The sequence below is a fragment of the Gracilinanus agilis genome, chromosome 2, assembly GCF_016433145.1.
Source record: "Gracilinanus agilis isolate LMUSP501 chromosome 2, AgileGrace, whole genome shotgun sequence".
NCBI classification, from domain to species: Eukaryota; Metazoa; Chordata; class Mammalia; order Didelphimorphia; family Didelphidae; genus Gracilinanus; species Gracilinanus agilis.
The window spans coordinates 52,171,978-52,189,934 of NC_058131.1; the positions used below are offsets into that span (position 1 = coordinate 52,171,978).

Genomic DNA, 17,957 nt, shown 5'->3' on the forward strand with positions numbered 1-17,957 from the left:
AACTTGTTGAATTTTCAGATAAGTAATTCGACTTCAATACTCTTCTCTAAGTTGAAGATGATTAAAGTATATTATCATTTTCTATCAATATGTCTTATAATGTGCTTAAAACACTAGGAAAAGTGACACCTACATCAAAATAGTCAATTCTTGAATTATTTAAGGGCTGATTTATCTAATTTGTAGATTATTCAAGTTCTGCTTTTAAGTAAAAACCAGTTTCTCAAATCCTGGTAATAATCTACCAGGCACTGGAGTTACAGGGCAATAAGTCCAAAAAAAGGCAGGGAAAGAGAACAGAGTCAACCTTGCCTAATTCAGGCAGAATCTATAATAAAGGATGCTATTAATGAAAATTTCAGCAAATAAAACCATATGCAATTTTGACTTGGAAAAAGAATTTAAAAGTAATATAAAACATTCCCTGAAGACAAAGGATCAACCGGTGTCCAAAAGAACAACAAAATTTTGGCATCGTTGAGAATAAAAGAAATACAAAATACTCTCCTATTCTTAGACAAAATCATCAGACAACTATGAAGTTCTCATAACAAAGAAGCCAGAGAACTTTTTTTTTTTAGAGCTGTTGTTTCTTTATTTTCAGCCAGAGAACTTTTGATAACTAACATGAATGGAAGGATACTTAATAGCTGTAAAAGGAGAGACTTAAAAAAAACAACAAGCCTCTTCAGTTCTGAAAAATAAAAGACTGAAAAAGGATATGATTAAAGACCACAAAAATAAAATAGTGAAGGTGAAAATGGACTTGTTCCTGAAATTCCGGAAGATGAAGATGGCCCTCAGAAACATTTCACATCTGGCCTCATTCACTCACAAGTAGGTGACCCTGAGAAAGTTATCTTAACCTCACTGTACAGCCTCTTTGCCTCAGTTTCCCTGAAAGTGGGGGTAATAACAGTACCTACCTCAACTCATAGGATTGTTTTGAGGATGAAATGAGACAACATGGGCAAAGTATTTTACGAACCTTTAAAGTACTACATAAATGTTAGCTTTGGAAACTAAGTGGAAAGCTTAGGACAAATATAAAGTTGCAATTCACAAAACTACAAATTTGTAAAACTCTTAAATCTGACTTGAAAATATAGAATATATTTTAAAAGGTTTAGTTAAATTCAGATAACTGACCCATAAAGAAAATAGGGCCATTGGAAATCAGAAGATTCTAAAAGAGTCGATGTAAAAAATTTTGACGATTTCATGCCACATTATGTCCTTGGCATCTCCAAAAAAAGAAAGAAAGCTGGTCTGGTTGGACCAAGGTCCTCAAACTATTAATTAAAAAACATCTAATCCATAGATTAGTTCTTGGTGATTTCTTTGTCCCCTTGTTTTGCAATCAAAATAATTCAAGTGTTTGCTATAAATAATTATTTAAAAAAACTTGTAAAAATAACTTCATCTCTGATGATGGTAGATAATTTGTTTGGTTTTCTTTTTCTAAATCCTTATCTTCTGTCTTGGTTTTTTCTAAGAGAGAAATGGAGCAAGGGCCAGGCAAATGGAGTTAAGGGCAAGGGCTAGGCAAACAGAATTAAATAACTTGCCCAGGGTCACAGAGGTAGGAAGTGTCTGAGGCCAGATTTGAACCTTAAGGTCCTTCCAACTCTAGGTTTGTCACTCTATCCATGTGCTACCTAGTTGTCCCTTGTAGTTATATTTGAAACTAAAGTAAAATTTATCATGACAAAACATAAGTGATACAAAGTTTTAGTTAAAAAATGCTGGTCCAAGTAAAACATGTTCAAGAAGATTAATGTATGAATTGATGCCATAATCAAGGAAAATCAAGCAGACTACAAAAGTGATGGAGAAGAGGAAGGAGGGATAAGTTTACCTGCCACAATAACTTATAACTTAAAAGCTGAATGTATATATCATGCCAACAGAAAAAGTCCTCGAAAATTGAAAAAAAATGATCAACCCAAGTCACTTTCTAGACTTAACACAGCTAAGAAATAATTATAGCTGTTTTGGATGCTGAGATGAAGAAAACAATTAAGTAACAAGATCTCCTTTGGTAATGAAACTGTTTGCCTATCCTATTCACTAAAAATAATTAAATAAGATGACTGCTAACTAAACCAACCAAACCTTATTGGATGCTTTAAGTATGTTCTAATTTCTTTTTAAAAATAACCAGGGGGCAGGTAGGTGGTTCAGTGGATTGACAGCCAGGCTTAGAGGCTGTAAGTCCTGAGTTCAAATTTGCTCTCAGATAATTCCTAGCTGTGTGGTCCTGGGAAAGTCATTTAACTGCCACTGATTAACCCTTACCACTCTTCTTTCTTTGAAACAATACAAAATATTGACTCTAAGATGGAAGGTATGGGTATAAAAAAAAAATAAAATAAAAAGATAATCCAAACTGCAGATTCTTTTCCCCACTTAATTTAGAAATCTGTGGACTTATACCACAATGTAAAAATGGTTCTTTGAGTAATAAATGTATATTTTTACAAGTCATTACGTCACTCAAAACAAAGAAAGAAAAAAGTATTTTCCATTTTTTTAAGTAAAGGTGTCCATGCCAAACAAAAATTTCATACTGGTTTCCCACTTATTCCCAGCCACTAAAGGAGTACAGAGTGGGCAGGGCAGGACATTAAAGAGGAATGAAAAGTCATTGCTAGAAACATTTGAAAAAGAGAATAATGAATAAATATCATTGAAAACAAAATCAAATGGGACCAACACCCTAGTAATTGATCAAGGATAAATTTCCTATGTGATACAAGATTTGAAGATTAAGTAACAGAAAGGAAAGAAAACAAGAGTACCTGGTCCTTCATATAACCAAGAGGGTAGTACTAACCCAGGAGAACATGTTTTTTCACTGGTAAAAGTTCAAATTATCCTTGAATACATTGAGAACTGTAGAACCCAGGACTATTAGCCTATGTTTGTTTGTGGAAGTGGGTTTTAACTGGTCCTATAAAATGGGAATGAAAGGTAACAATACAGTATAATCAGTACTTTGCTCATACTAGCTAAATGGCCTAAGCAAAAGGATGTGTCTTGACAAAATAAAAATAAAATAAAAATTCCAGATATATCCTAGACTTATAAAATTCACATTAGTTTCCTTCTCTACCAGAAATGAAGATTATTACATTTTATGAAGATTTTCAAAGTGGATTACCATAAAAAAGGCTTATGATTAACCAAAGTTCAATAGATAAAAACATCAAATTTTTGTGACATTCCTTTTAAATGAGGTTTTATTATACCTAGAATTCCTTCTGTAGGGATCAGGTAATTATAGATTTAGAATTGGAATGGACCTCAGAAGTCACTTAGATCAATCCTCATTTTAGAGATTAGGAAACTGAAAGTGCAAGGAGGTTGAGTGTGCTAAGTGCTTTACAAATATTATTTTATCTTATCCTCACAACAACTCTGGGAGTTTGGTGCTATTATGATCCCCATTTCAGAGTTGAGAAAACTAAAGCAGAGAGAGATTAATAACTGAAGTCAGACTTCAAGTGTTCCTGGTTCTAGGCCCACTGGACATCTCTAGTTGCCTCTACTACGAATAGAAATTGAAGAGGAGTGGATTAAGGTAGGAGAAAACATAATGTGTTGTTTTGGACTTGTTGAGATTCTTACAGGACATTCAGTTTGAAATGTAGAATTGTAGCTGAGAGAAATTTGGAATGGATGTAAAGAACTTGTGAATCTTCTGCATAGAGATGACAATTAAAAACATGGAAGATGATGAGGTCACTAAAGGGGAGATTTCAGAGAGAAGAGCAACAAGGTCAGAGGTTTGGGGGGTTCACCCATAAGTAGAAGGCATGATGAAGATGCTAATCCTGACTAGTTAAGAAGTAGGGGAATCGAAAGAGATCAGTGCTATAAAAACCTAGATAGGAGAGTAGCTAGGAGTAGGTCAAGAGTGTAAAATGCTAGGGAGAGGTCAAAAAAGTAACTAAAAAAAGGCCATTAGATTTGGCCATTTAGCAATTATTGACAATTTTAGAACTGAGTTATTTCAATGCAGGAAAGCCAAGTAGAAAATGTTTGGGGACTGAGAAAAAAGGAAATTGAAGCACCAATTCTAATAGCTTTTTCTAGTTTAGCCACAAAAGGAAGGAAAATATGATAATAGTTTAAGAGAATGAAAGGGTCTAATGTAGATGGGTTTGTTTTGTTTTTCTTCAAGGATAAGGGACACCTGGGAGCATTTATAGGTAGCAGGAAAGGAAATAAGACAGGGAAAGATTGATAATTAGAAAAAGAGAATGAAGAATTATGGGACAATCTTCTGGAAAACACAAGAGGGGAAGAAAGCAAAAAGTTGGCCTTGGTGACCAAAGGGACCATGTTTTATCAGAGACTAGAGTAAATGAGAAACAAATGGGAATTAATGATATTAAGAGGTTGTGAGAGAAGAAAAGGAGGCAGTAATGAATGGCCTTAATTGTTGAGATTCTCAACTGTAAGCACTGGGAGAGAAGGTGATGGTGAGAAGAGAGGTTTCGGAACAGCTACCTTGAGAATTGTGATACAGATTCAAGTAATGAGAAGTAAAATGAGGGACTAGTTGAGATTAGCTTGCAAATTTGTATTAGACCCAGTAAACAGTACTGAGTGATTTCCTTTAACTACCTGGTGAATGCATGGTGGGAGTAATCCAGGATTGATATGTGGGAAGGCATAAGTAGTGGCAAGACAAAAACCAAAGAATTTGGGAGTAGATTACATAAGAGTTGTAATGGGAAAGGAGGAAAATGTAGCAAATACAGGGGTTATAGCCTCAGAGTACAGAAGGACAGGAATAAGGCAAAGAGAGACCATTAAAGAGGTGATTATAAATGGATAAAGGAATGTTTGAGTTTTGATCAAGGAAGTAGCATACTTGTGGATGATTATGAAAGCAAGAGTGTGATTATCTCTGTATGGGCTTGAGGTGGAATGGTAGATAAGAGTTGAGGAGCTTGAGATCTTAGGAGGTTAGTGTTTAAAGGAATATCAACATATATTGCCAAAGTCCTTTAGTATAAAAGCAATAATTTGGGGTTGAGAGAAACTGAGTCAGGTGTGGAATTCCTTGAGAAAGAAGAGAGTATGACTTGTGATTATATAACTGCTACCAGGATCCAGACGGAGTTGAATGGAGTAGATTTCAAAGGAAGAGAAGGTACTGAGTGGAAATAGCAGAAGGAGAATCTAAAAATTGAGAGCAAAGGGCATTCTAACTGTCCCTGCTGGACTAGTGTGCCTTAGGGTCCAAAAGAAGAAGCAAGTGTTTCTGGAAAAGAGGGCTGGATCTTCTGCCTCTAGAGCAAGTGCTTTCTTAATGCATCGTGAGGCTTTCTGGTTTCAGAGAAACTCTTCCCTCTCCCTTCAAAGCCTTCCCAGAACACAGCAACATTCTATTATTTAGAAAGTGAAATCCATTGGGAGAAGAGGTTCATGAGACAAGAATATAATGGTAGGACAATTTTAATTTTCCTTATCCAGGTTAAGGTTAATAGCAACAAACTAAAATAAGCAGTAATCATCAAAACTACTTGGTCCTCATTAAAAAACAGAAAATATGATAGATAATCTAAAACTGACGCTTTAGCTTTAATCTCTTTCCATTAGGAGTCTTTAGCCAAATCCAATAAGCAATAAATTAGTTAAATTTGAGTTTCAAGGCATTTTCCTTCCCATTTTTACTATATGGCAAAAGTTGTAATAATCACTAAAGTTTACTAAGCAAGGCACTACAATCTAAACTGATCCATGGTCATTTATTTTCAATTCAACTATACAATCCAACGAATGCCAAGACAGGCTTATGATTAGCCAACTGCCAGGTCTAGGCACAACCTTTATAACATTTCCTGGACCAATATCATTTTGCAATGGCATCATTAGTATACCATATTCCTATGATTCATTATACCAAACTATAAAAATCACAAAACTCAGCTAAGCATCTCTTTATAACATTCCATGAAACTGTTTTCCCTATATCTTTTTGCCTAATGTCATGTTTTCAGATCATCAACTAATGACATTAGGCAGTGGGGTAATGAGTACACACACAAAAATTTATGCTGAGTGGAAATCTTCTTTGTTTCTGTTGACGTGGAATCTAGAGACTCCAAATTTGTGGCCTAGTGAGATCTGATGAACCCCAAGTTTTAGGAATAGCTTATAGGTTGGAGACCCCCAAAGCTTGTGCTTGTTCCCTGTTCCCATGAGAATCCACCCTGAAGGGAACCTCAGGCTAGCAGGTGCAGACTGAATAATGGACCCTAGGGTAGAAACTAAGTGACTCTTTAGCATAGTAGGCAGCACATCAGTCTCGTAAGCTTAAGGTCCTGAGTTCGATCCCTGAAAGGAGGATGTGGTACAATAGGAGAAGCTTCTAAGGCAAAAGAATCATTTAGCTTTTACCCTAGGGTCCATTATTCAGTCTGCAACTGCTAGCTTGAGATTCCCTTCAGGGTGGATTCTCATGGAACAGGGAACAAGCACAAGCTTTGGGGGTCTCCAACCTACAAGCTATTCCTAAAACTTGTGGTTCATCAGATCTCAGTAGGCCACAAGTTTGGGGTCTCTAGATTCCACGTCAACACTTCCTTGGGAGAAGACAGGAATGTTAAAAACTTTAAGTTAAATTTATGTTAGTTTTCAAGGCTATTACTTACATCAATCTCTCCATCATCGATTTCTCCATCATCTTCCTCTTTTTTTTTCTCCTTAAGAGATTCCAGGTGCTCTTTTTCCTCCCCATTTTTACCACTGGATTTCTCTTCTTCCTCTGGAGTACCTTCTCCTTTCTCATCCTCATCTTCTCCACCAGCCTTCTCAGTTTCCTCCTCTTGAGCAGTAGTTGTTGGTTCCTCAGGAACCTCCTCATCATAATCTAATTCATGCTCATCCAGTTCTCTAGTGACTGAAGAGGCTTCATCTCTAAGATCATTTGTCCTGTCTTCTTCTTCCTCCTCCTCCTCCTCCTCCTCCTCCTCCTCCTCCTCGTCCTCCTCTTCCTGACATGGGGAGTTCTTAAGATCTTTGCTCTGCTCATTATTATCAGAGTCCTGAGACTTTGTCTCACTTAATCGGTCCTCCTCATCTGAATGATTCTCTTCTTCACCCTGACTCAGTGCCCTTGCTGCATCTTCCTCCTCTTCCTCCAAATCAGTGCCCCTCCCACCCTCTCCGTCCAACTCCCGATCAGACCCACTTTCTTTCAGAATGTCATCATCTGAGAGCTCTTGCTGTTCTTCCTCTGGAGATCCAGGATCTCGATCAGGGCTCTCACACACATCCATCAGTATCTTCTGATCTACAAAAGAAAGAGAAATATATACATTTACCAAATTCAACACAAACTGGAAAACAAATCTCATTTCTTAGCTCTCCTGACCTGAAGGGGAAGAAAGGGGTATATGTGTCTCTCCTTCACTTGGCTTTAATCCTGAACAGATATTCTCCACAATCTAATCTTATTCTCCAGACTACTGATTCTATGCTCCCTAGATTCAAATGTTTAGAGCTGAAAGAGACTTCAGAATTCATCTAGTCTAACCCTTTACAGAGAAGGGGACTGAGATCAATCCAGAGGTTAAATGACTCGCCAAAGGCTATATAGTAAGTGGCAGAGCCAGAATTGAAACTCAATTCTTTTGGCACCAAATCTAGCAATCTTACTACTGTACCATTCCAAGAGAAAACATGCAATTAAATTCTTTAAAATCATATAGATCCAATTAAGAATTATATATTAATGTGATATTTAAAAACTACTTTAGAGATTTTTAGCAGTAACAATTCAAGTGAAATATGCCAAATGGGTAAGATCATCTGTATCCCCGCATGCTTCCTCCTTATTCTCTACCTTGCCCTAAATACAAATGCAATTTAAGGCAATATTTCAATGTTACGATTTTGACTTAGGATGTTTGTTTGTTTTCAATTGTAGCAATAGGGGGAAAAAACAACACCTGAATAAGATCTTTTGCCGCAGGAAACAATGTGATTTTATGTAATATGTTGCTTCCGAAATTAAAGGTGGCCTCCATATGGTACCCACTGATACCTGTACATGGCACCAGACTGTAAACCATAAACCTACCTTTTGCTTTAGAGTTAACCTTAGGGGCCTAAAGCAGAATAATTGTAGATAGTTCTTTAGCAACTCTCAGCATGCATTTCAAAGGGTGTCCACGTTGGTGCCTGTCACTTTTCATGTACAGGTACTGTGTTAACATCCACCCAGATCAGAATACCTATTAAAAATAAGTTAGGATAACAGGTAGTAGGCACTAGTGGTCCATCTTATGACCCGGGACAACTCAATCCACTGGGATGGATTTATTTGTATCAATGTACACTCCAAAAGTAGAAGAGCTCTTGTACAAAAGATGACCATAGAAGCAAAGATTTAGAATGCTATGAACTAAAGGATTACTAGTCTAGCCTTTGAGGCCAATATAAAGGGAGATCATAATTAGGTATAATATTTAAGGCCATTTTGTATTGTCAGGTAGTTTAGTGGATATTGTCACATCTACAACAGGTCCTCCCCACCAAAATTGTGACTCATGACTTTGATATAAGCTGCCAATGGGTATATTCACCTGTAGAGAAGAACTTCTGGTAGAAAATTCTCCATATTACGAGAGCTGTGCTTACATGATGCTGACAGTCTCATTCTGCTCTATTTCAGAAGATATTCAAGTCTATTTTTACTACTCCAGATTTAATTATAAAGTGCACACATGCTGGTATCCCACTCAGATGCTTTAGGAGGGTACTTTGTTCTTCCTTCTCCTGTATTTAAATGCAGGGCAAGATGGCTGACATTTACTAATTTCATTCTGCATGTTGGTGGCAGAAAAAACACTGAGCAGTTTTCATGCAGTCCTCTGAAATCTACAGGGATGTACACACTGGCTACATTCACAGCATCACAGGATTTAGAGCTGAAAGAAACTTTAGAGATTATCTAATCCAACCCCCTCAATTATAGATGAAGGCCATGAGGGTAGGAGATGGGAAACAGCTTGCCCAAAAGTCACATGGAATATTCAGGGACAGGATATTCCACCCCCTCCCCATGCCATCCCCCAATTTCAAATTCACTTCTGAACCCAGGTCTTTTTTACTCTAAATTCAAAGCAGTTCAATACAACACAATGCAGCTAACCTAATATCCTGGTAGACTTCTACCTCAGTCTTTCCCTTAACAGCAATGCCTGAAGACTCATTTCAGGCCATGCTCTCCATGGCAAACCACCCTCTTCTAGCATAGCCTCACACAAATTGTCCCGCCTCTTGATGTTTGTCTCTGTCACAATCTCAATAAAATTGGATAGTAATATCACAACACACTATTACCTTGGTGAGCTAGGGCAAAAAAAAGTACCCTGAATTAAAGCCTACTTGTCATCCAGTGCTTACTGGTTTGGGCAGAAAGTCTCTGGGCTCACTCTATTTTAAAAAGTAAAACATGTTTAAAACTATAGAAGCAGAGTAAAAGCTCAGAAATTCATTCCTCCAAAGAGCTAGTCACACTTCTCTGACAATTTATTGTTTTGACAAATGCAAAAATTCTCTGAAAAGGATAAGTCATGTCAATTTACTTTAAGATGTGTTTACTTAGAAGCTGCGATTTCATATGTGTAGCAAATCCAATAGGATAAATTCCCTCCATCAATGAAGTTTCGCAACTCTGTAACTTAAGAGGCTGACAGTTGCTTAGAGGCAATGGGGTTAATGGTCACACAGTTAGTATGTGTCAGAAACAGTACTTGAACCCAAGTCTTCCTGATTTCAAGGCCAGCCTTCTCTCCCCTGCCTTGTTTGCAGAAAGTGACCAGCCAGCCAGCCAGAATACAAAGAAAGAAAACAGACAAAGTTAAGAGTAACAGACATATATAAGCCATTAACAGAAAATATGGGACATATTCTCTCACCCATCTGATTTGAGTGACCCACATCTCCTCCTACAGTCTCTTCAATACTATTGTAGAAAGAGAATTGAATGAGAAACTTGTCTTAGAATGAGAAAGGAAAGGTGAGAAAACAATCTTTTTCTTTTTGCAAAGCTATACTATTTTGAACCTCATGCTTAAAGTTGCTCTAAAAACAAATGACTAAGGGAGTGTGTGTGTGTGTGTGTGTGTGTGTGTGTGTGTGTCCCTCTCTGCCAGGGAGAACAAGAATTTTGGTCTTTCTGCTTATACTTCTCACTTCTCCCTGAGTCAAGTGGGAACGGGGTTGACATCAATTAACAATAACTGCCAACAGATCAGCATCCATTATTAGCAAAGTGAAAGTTATCATTTTCCAAGCCTTGATGATTGGAAAATATTATGGTATTATATGAAGAGCCACTTTTGCACTGGCTGTTGGTTACACAGTAAAAGAGCCTTTTGTACTCTACCTGATGAATTTAGATAATCTTCAAAAGAATGTCTTTTCTATGCTACTACTTCCCAAGAAATGAAGATACCAGATTTCATGGACTACCTACAAAAAGCAAATTTATCTACAAAATTAAGTTCCAATTGAAACTATAGCTAAAAACCATGCTCCAGATGGGCTGCAGCTATCTCCTGCATATGTGTGCTAAGCACAAAATCAAAGTTGGATTTTAGAGGTTCCTATCTGGTCCAACACCCCTCTGGTGTAATCTTTAGTTATTAATCTAATTATGGCATGACATACTCTTATTCAAAGACCTTACATTCCAAGTAATATTGTAGTCTACTCCTAAACCCTCACACATATAGATAATTCATTATAAAGCATGCTAACCTGGCTTAAATTTAATTAGGTCAAGACCCAATTGCATTTCACATTTATGTAAAAATCAACTTAAGATCTTAAATGAGAAAATGTAGAAATGAGGGCCTTTCTGACTGAATCAGTTTAAACAATCCAGGAAAAGGGCTTCTAAGTAAACAGAAGAAAGTTCACTTTAAATTTGCTGTCCTTCCTATATGTAAGGAACATTCTAGTATCTCCCAACTTATAAACACTAGACTTTGAATAATCTTTACCGATAAGTCATTGCCATTAATCCCCATTTGCTCTCTTCTGTACTACGCTGTGGATACCAACAAAACTCCAATCCAGAATGGCCCTCCATAATGTGTTACTGCTGCTACATCCCATTCCCTACAATTGTACATGTTTCAGAGAGGTTCCAAAGGCTCAGGGAATCTTTCATGTATTATTGTTCTGTCATGTTATACATTAAAGAAGCTTTGGGGGCTGTCCTGGAAACCTAAACACCATTTATAAAGACTTTCTGCAGAAAATGCTGTTATTTCAAGCTCCAAATAGTCAACCCCAAAATGATCTTTTGGGACACCCCATTTCTAAGTTGGGGACTGAATGTACTAATGGCAAAAGGACATTTTCTTTGAATTGTGTTCTTCCAATGCTGTTTGATTCATCAAGACATATGCATTAAGTGCCTGCTATATGTCATATCTGTTTGCTCTCAAAGAATTTACTTAATACCAAAAAGAGATATGTATACATCTAAGAGATATATATACATGTGTGTATATATGTAAATATACACACACATGCCTTACTGTGGAATTCCTCTTATTCGATAACCTTTTTTTCCCAAAATAAGTATAAGAATTTACTTGAAGTCCATGGAATAGTGACGGCCAATAGAAGAATCAAACTTGTGACCTCGGCCTTAAGATTATGAAATGATAGACTTATTTGTGATTTGAACCTGGTATTAATGGTGCCAGACAAAAGAATAATAAAAATACAGATGTGATCAATTAAAATCAAGCTCTGATTCCACAGGAACTGCTGCTTCAGTTTTTATTCTTGTGAAATTATCTCAGATTATAAAACCTCAGAGTGATCTCTTTTAATCTATGCTTGAATATGAATTCCCTTTCCAACATTTTCAACATAAATCATCCAGTCTTATTTATTTATTTATTTGGAATCCACTTAAATGTACAAGCTATCCCTTCCGGCTTTGTATTATTTTCAAATTTAATAAGCACAATATCCATATCTTCAAAGTTATTAATTAAAATGTCAAACACCACAAAGCTAAAGTAAGTAGCAAACAGATCTAGACATAAATATATTTTAAAAATTATAAAAAACTAAGTACTTGCTAGGTTTGTGTTCCCTTCTAAATTCGATTTTTTAAAAAAGAAGTTCTACTTTAATATGCTGGAAAAGAAGTTATCCAAAAGAACTTCCCAATTCCATTTCCTATATTCTTCAAGGCCAAAGTCAAGCTTTCATATGCTCATAAGAATGTTTCAGAGCAGGGGCAGCTAGGTAGTATCGTGGACAGAGTGCCAGAGCTGGAGTCAGGAGGGCTTGGGTTCAAATATGACCTTAGACACTCCCTAGCTATGTGACCCTGGGCAGGTCCTGATTAAATTAACCCTGATTGCCTATCCTTTGCCCCTCTTCTGTCTTAGACTTGATACTAAGATATAAGGTAAGGGTTGTTTTAAAAAAAAAAAAGAAGAAGAATTTCTAAGAGCAATAAAAGCACTAAATACACTAAATACACTAAGTTCATCCACTATTCTAGGAGGATGTCACTTCCCAGGCAATCAGCTTTGCCCTCCCTTGTAAGACTAGCAAAAGTTAAGCCTCTGGTGTTATAACTAAGTGTATTATTTTTTCCCCCAAGTGTCTTTTATAAGTATAAATGGCTTTACTCTGAAGCCTTTCTTTTCAACACAACAGTAAGAAATTTGAAAGCATAAAAGCATAAATAACATTCAGTATAAGAGAATGAATACTGGTTCTAGAGTCAGAGTTTCTAGGTTCATATCTCATTACTGCTGTTTATTACCCTTATAAAATCTTGGCCAAGTCACATAACTTCCCTGGGTCTCAGCCTCCTCAGCTGCAAAATGAGAGTTGGCCTACCTTGCCTCTGAGGTCCCTTCTAGCACTAGTTCTAGAACTCTATGAATCTATAGGGATCTGAAAGAAACATCAGACTAAGTACAACAAATATGGTTTAGTAGAAAGAATCCAGTACTATAGGTCAGAAGATATAGGTTCTTCAATCTGTCACTATTTATATGCCTAAGTTGCTAAAAAGGACATTGACAATTACCATCACCTTATAGCTAAGTAGAGCTTTTACAATTTTCAGGACTTGGTTCAGATATTTAAGGAATTGCGTATGACATGATATATGACTTTGAAGTGATAAAAATGGTTTTTAAGAAGCAAAATTTTGAGATTCATGATTTCAACAATGTGAATACTCCCTCCAAATAGCATCTAAAATAAGTGCATACCTAGATAGACTATTTTAATGAGTTATTGGGTCCAAATAAATTCATCACCATGTTAAGGTTCTATTGATACAACCTCAATGAGCAAGGCTGGTCTTCAAACAAGTTCTACTGCCAGACCCCTAACTCAAAATTTTTGTTAGGATCTACCAGAACTTTGTACTCAGCTAGTATAACATTCAAGAACACAATCTCACCTCCACAATATTATAAAGCAACTAGAGAAATTATTTGGCTCAGTTTTAATATGTAAAATAAATAAATATGTAGTTACCCTGCAAGGTTATATGTTTATTTCAACAAATACAGCTAATTTATAAGCCAAAAGAAAATTTCAGTCAGTTTTATTCAAACTGTTTTAAAAACTTCTTTTCAGTTACATTACAGTCTTTTCAAATATAGTCAATAGTGGCAAATCTCTGTCCTCTTGGGAACAATTTGAGTTCAGAAAGAGTAAAAAGCAAATCTCTGGTCAAGTTTAATAAATAACTAAGATATTAAACTTGGTAATAATATTTTTTAGTCAAAAGGCAAGCACCATTATAAAACAATCACCTTGCTATTCTTTCCTAGCTTGTAAAGGGGCTTTAATAGGCCTCCTTAAAATCTTTTCTCCAATAACAGCATCAATGGAATAATTATATATAGTTACCTAAGGTGATTTGTTTGAAGGTCAACATTCATTTAACTGTATGAGTTCTTATATGCTTTTTCTGGTTTTGTTTTGAAAGCATTGCTACTTTACACTTATAACTTCTAGAGCTCACAAATGAGAGTTACTCAAAAGCTGAACACTCCCAGAAGGAAACTTAATATTGTTGGTGACAGGGTATTTTTTATTAACAACTTTTAAATTAAACCATGAATCTCATGGATCCATGGTCCCCTAATGAATCTTAGGGCAGTCACTCATGCTTTAACAATCAAGAATCACTGAAATTCAAGGCAGTTAGGTGGCTCAATGGATAGAGAGTGAGGCCTCAAGATGTGAGGTCCCTGGTTCAAAAATAGCCTCAGACACTTCCTGACTGTGTGACACTGGGTAAGTTACTTGACCCTCATTGCCTAAGTCCTTACTGCTCATCTGCCTTGGAACCAATACAGAGTATTGATTCCGAGACAGAAGGTAAGGGTTAAAAAAAAAAATACCGAAATATGGTAAAAGTCAAAACTTACTCTGTTCATGGTCAAGGCTTTACTGCATCCTTTCTGAGGTGGCAATACCATTTTTCTTTGGTTACAGATTACCAACTAAAGACTTGGGTCACATCTCAACCTCAGGAAACTGCTTAGCATCAACAACTTAAAGAAAAAATGTGTCCTGGCCTTGGTGGAGCTGACTTAATGAATGGCCAATACTCTCTGATGAGAGTCCCTAATCTTGGAGAGGGGTGCCCTCAATTTCCTTGCCAAGGAAAGATATGAAAGAGCAAAATCACAGAAAAGGAATTATTTAGAAGGTTTTGTAGGATGGAAGGAGAACCAATGATATGGGGGCAGCTAGGTGGCTCAGTATATTGAGAGCCAGACCTAGAAACAAGAGGTCCCGGGTTCAATTCTGTCCTCAGACACTGTCTAGCTGTGTGACCCTGGGCAAGTCACTTAACTCCCATTGCTTAGCCCCTACCACTCTTCTGCCTTGGAACTCATAGGTAGATTCTAAGACAGAAGATAAGGGTTTAAAAAAAAAAAAAGAAGAAAACCACTGTCACAAAATGACATGCACAAAACGAGATTCCTTTCTTCTTTTAGGAAAATGTAAAATTCTCCTAAGTTAGCACAGTTCCAGACACACAGTAAGCACTTAATAAAAGCACAACTCAATTGGACAATGGATTTAGAGACCTCAATTGACTTCGCAGAAGCCTCAGTTTTCTCATCTGTAAAAAGGAAATAACATTTGCACTATCGGCTTAAGAGTTAGGAAAGGCGAGTTCTTTGTAAACTTTAAACTGCTACTGGAATAATTTTAAAGGTTTATGTAATAAACTTCGCTCTCCATAATAAGGCATCGTTGACAAACGTATGTAGCCAAGTTTAGGTTTTAGTGTTAGCTCTGCTGCTGGGAAAATATGCGCAGGAGCTTCACACTTTCCCTGCCATTGCTACAGTTACCTCAAGCCAATCAATAACCCTCCCGTTTTGTTTCCATCTTCCTAATCAAACAGACGAGGAATTTATGTTGTTTTTTCCTATTAATAGGAGCAAGTGCGGCTTGGAGCAGAGCCAAAGACACACGCTAGCGAGGAAAAGCCGCAAATTCTAGGTCCCCTGCACCCCAAAGTTTCTCATGCCACAACTTTCCCCTCAGGAAAGCCCTCGCAGAATGGGGCTGCGGGCCTTTGTGGTCGACCGGCCCAGGTCACGTAAATCTCGGGCCCAGGATCTGTGACAGGCGCAGGGAACGACCCCCACGGCCGGCCAGCCCGCCCAGAGCACAGCCACAGGAAGGAAGCCTGAAGGCCCGGGCTTCAGGGGCGCAGCCCCCCGCGCGCGCTGCTCCCCCACGGAGCCCGGCGCGGAGCCCGGCCCCTCCCCCCCACGCCCCACGCGCGCACGCGCACAGCCTCTCTCGCGCGCCGGGGGAGCCACGAGCCCCGAAGTGCTTGAGCCCCTCCCCCCTCCCCGCCTCCGAGGCCCCAGCGCGCGGCCTGGCCTCTCCTCCGGGGCCGCCGCCTCCGGCCAGCCCCCGCCGCGGCCTCCAGCCCAGGCCGGGCCTGCGCAGCCGCCGCCGCCGCCCAGCCTCCGGCGCCCGCTCCTCACCTCACCTCAGCGCGAGGGCGGCCGCGGCGGACAGGAGGGGAACGGGGCGGGGGAGGGGGGGACGGCGGCGCGGAGAGGCGTCTTCCCGGTCCTTCCGCTCCTCACAGACCTTGGCTGCTTCGGCTCCGGCTCCGGCTCCGGCTCCGGCTTCGGCTTCGGCTTCGGGGCGACGCGGGCGGAACAAACGGGCTCCACTACCCGCGGGGGCCGGCCATTGTGCGACGTCATCAGGCCGCGACCGCCTCTCTCCAGAGAGCGGGCTTCCCTCCTCCCTCCTTCTCTCTCTGGCCCGGGCCGGGCCGCTCCGCCCCCTCCTTTCGCCGCGCCGCGCCCTGCCATGCGTACCGTGCGCGTCGTACGTGCCTTGCTTAAAGAGACAGGCGCTGCTTCCAGCGTGAGACTTTTCTGAGTAGGGAAGACAGGAGATAATGGAGGGAGGGGAAGGATGGAGGAAGAGAAAAGGGGGCGTTCCGGTCAATCAGTCCTTTGACCAATAAGAGTTTATTACGTGCCAACTGGAGTTTAGTCTTTCTCCTGCTCACCGGAGAGAAATAAAAAACGAAACAGTTTCTACCCTCAGAGTGCTTAACGTTCTAACATGCATGTATGAAGGCAAACACATGAAGAAGATACAATATAGCTTTGGGGTTGGTGGAGGAGGGGCAGACTCCGAACTGCGGAGGGACACCGAGTAGAATCTGCCTGAAGAACATAGCACTTGAGCTGAACCCAGAAAGAAACCAGAGGATTCTAGGAGGTAGAAAAGGAGAATGAGGAGGTGACAGCCTGTGCAAAAGCATAGAAGATGGAAGGTGGAGTGTCAAACATGTCTGTGGTCGGGAGCAGTAACGGCCAGTAAGCCATCTCAGAGTCCCATACATGGAAGGGAGGAATGTGTAAGGCGACTGGAAAGAGACGGAGCCAGAGCATAAATATCTATAAAGTGCCAAACAGGAGTTTATAGTTGATTCGACAAGCAACAACTGGCACATAGTTGGTATTTAATAAATGTTTGTTAACAAATGGGCTGCTAGGTGGTGCAGTAGATAGAGTGTTGAGCCAGGAGTCTGGAAGACTCATTTTCCTCTGTTCAAATTTGTCCTCAGACACTTACTACCTGTGTGACCTTGGACAAGTCCCTTAACCCTGCTTGCCTCCATTTCCTCATCTGTCAAATGAGCTGCAAGAGAAGAAGGCAAACCACTCCAGTATCTGCCAAGGAAATCCCAAGTGGGGTTACAGAAAGTCAGACACAATTGAACAATGACAATAAAAATGTTTATTAAATAAATGAAAATGGGAGATTATTAAGACAGAGTTGGAGGTGCCAGTGCTAACACAGTCAAAATTGTTCTTTAGGAAGAATTGCTTTGAGAAGCTTAAGATAGAGAGACCAATTATGAGAATATCTAGGTGAGAGATTAAGAGGGCCTAAAATAGGGTGGTGGTTGAGAGCAAACAAGGAAGGAAGAAAATAAGCATGATTTGATCCTTACAACTACCCTGGGAGATAGGAGCTATTATTATCATCTCCATTTTACAGATGAGGATGAGACAGAGGTTAAGTAAATTGCCAGGCTCCTTACTGAATCTCACTCTGACAGCAGATTTAAACATCTCTTCCTGACTGTAGGCCCAGGTCTCTCTATCCACTGGGGCACCCAGCTGTGAGAAAACATTGCATATAAAATCTTTGTGACTAAAAGGATAATGGTGCCCTAAACTAGAGAAGTTCTGGAAAGGAATTTAAGAAATAAACATAAGTTCAGTTTTGGATCTATTGAGTTTGGTTGCAGGAAATTGGATGGGTTCAGAACTCTGGAGAGAGACTAGTCCTGGATATATCAACTTGAGAGTCATTTAAACAGAGATCATTGAACTCACTGGATTGAAAGCAGTCTCTTACGTAAAAGA

The 17,957-nt window shown here is 39.1% G+C and overlaps 1 protein-coding gene across 4 annotated transcripts in view; it reads right to left on the minus strand.

Annotated features, from left to right (window-relative positions):
• The window catches only part of ZC3H18 (zinc finger CCCH-type containing 18), a 95,182-nt gene extending 78,997 nt beyond the window's left edge, over window positions 1-16,185 (minus strand). For 2 of the 4 annotated variants that reach the window (XM_044663185.1, XM_044663184.1), the window contains exon 1: window positions 6,669-7,365. In XM_044663185.1, coding sequence (XP_044519120.1) covers window positions 6,669-7,295 — 627 coding nt within the window. In that variant the 5' untranslated portion in view covers window positions 7,296-7,365. Of the gene's footprint in view, window positions 1-6,668; window positions 7,366-16,152 lie in introns of those variants that run through there. The other 2 variants (XM_044663183.1, XM_044663186.1) reach the window with 2 other exon arrangements.
• Between the last annotated feature and the right edge of the window lie 1,772 nt (window positions 16,186-17,957).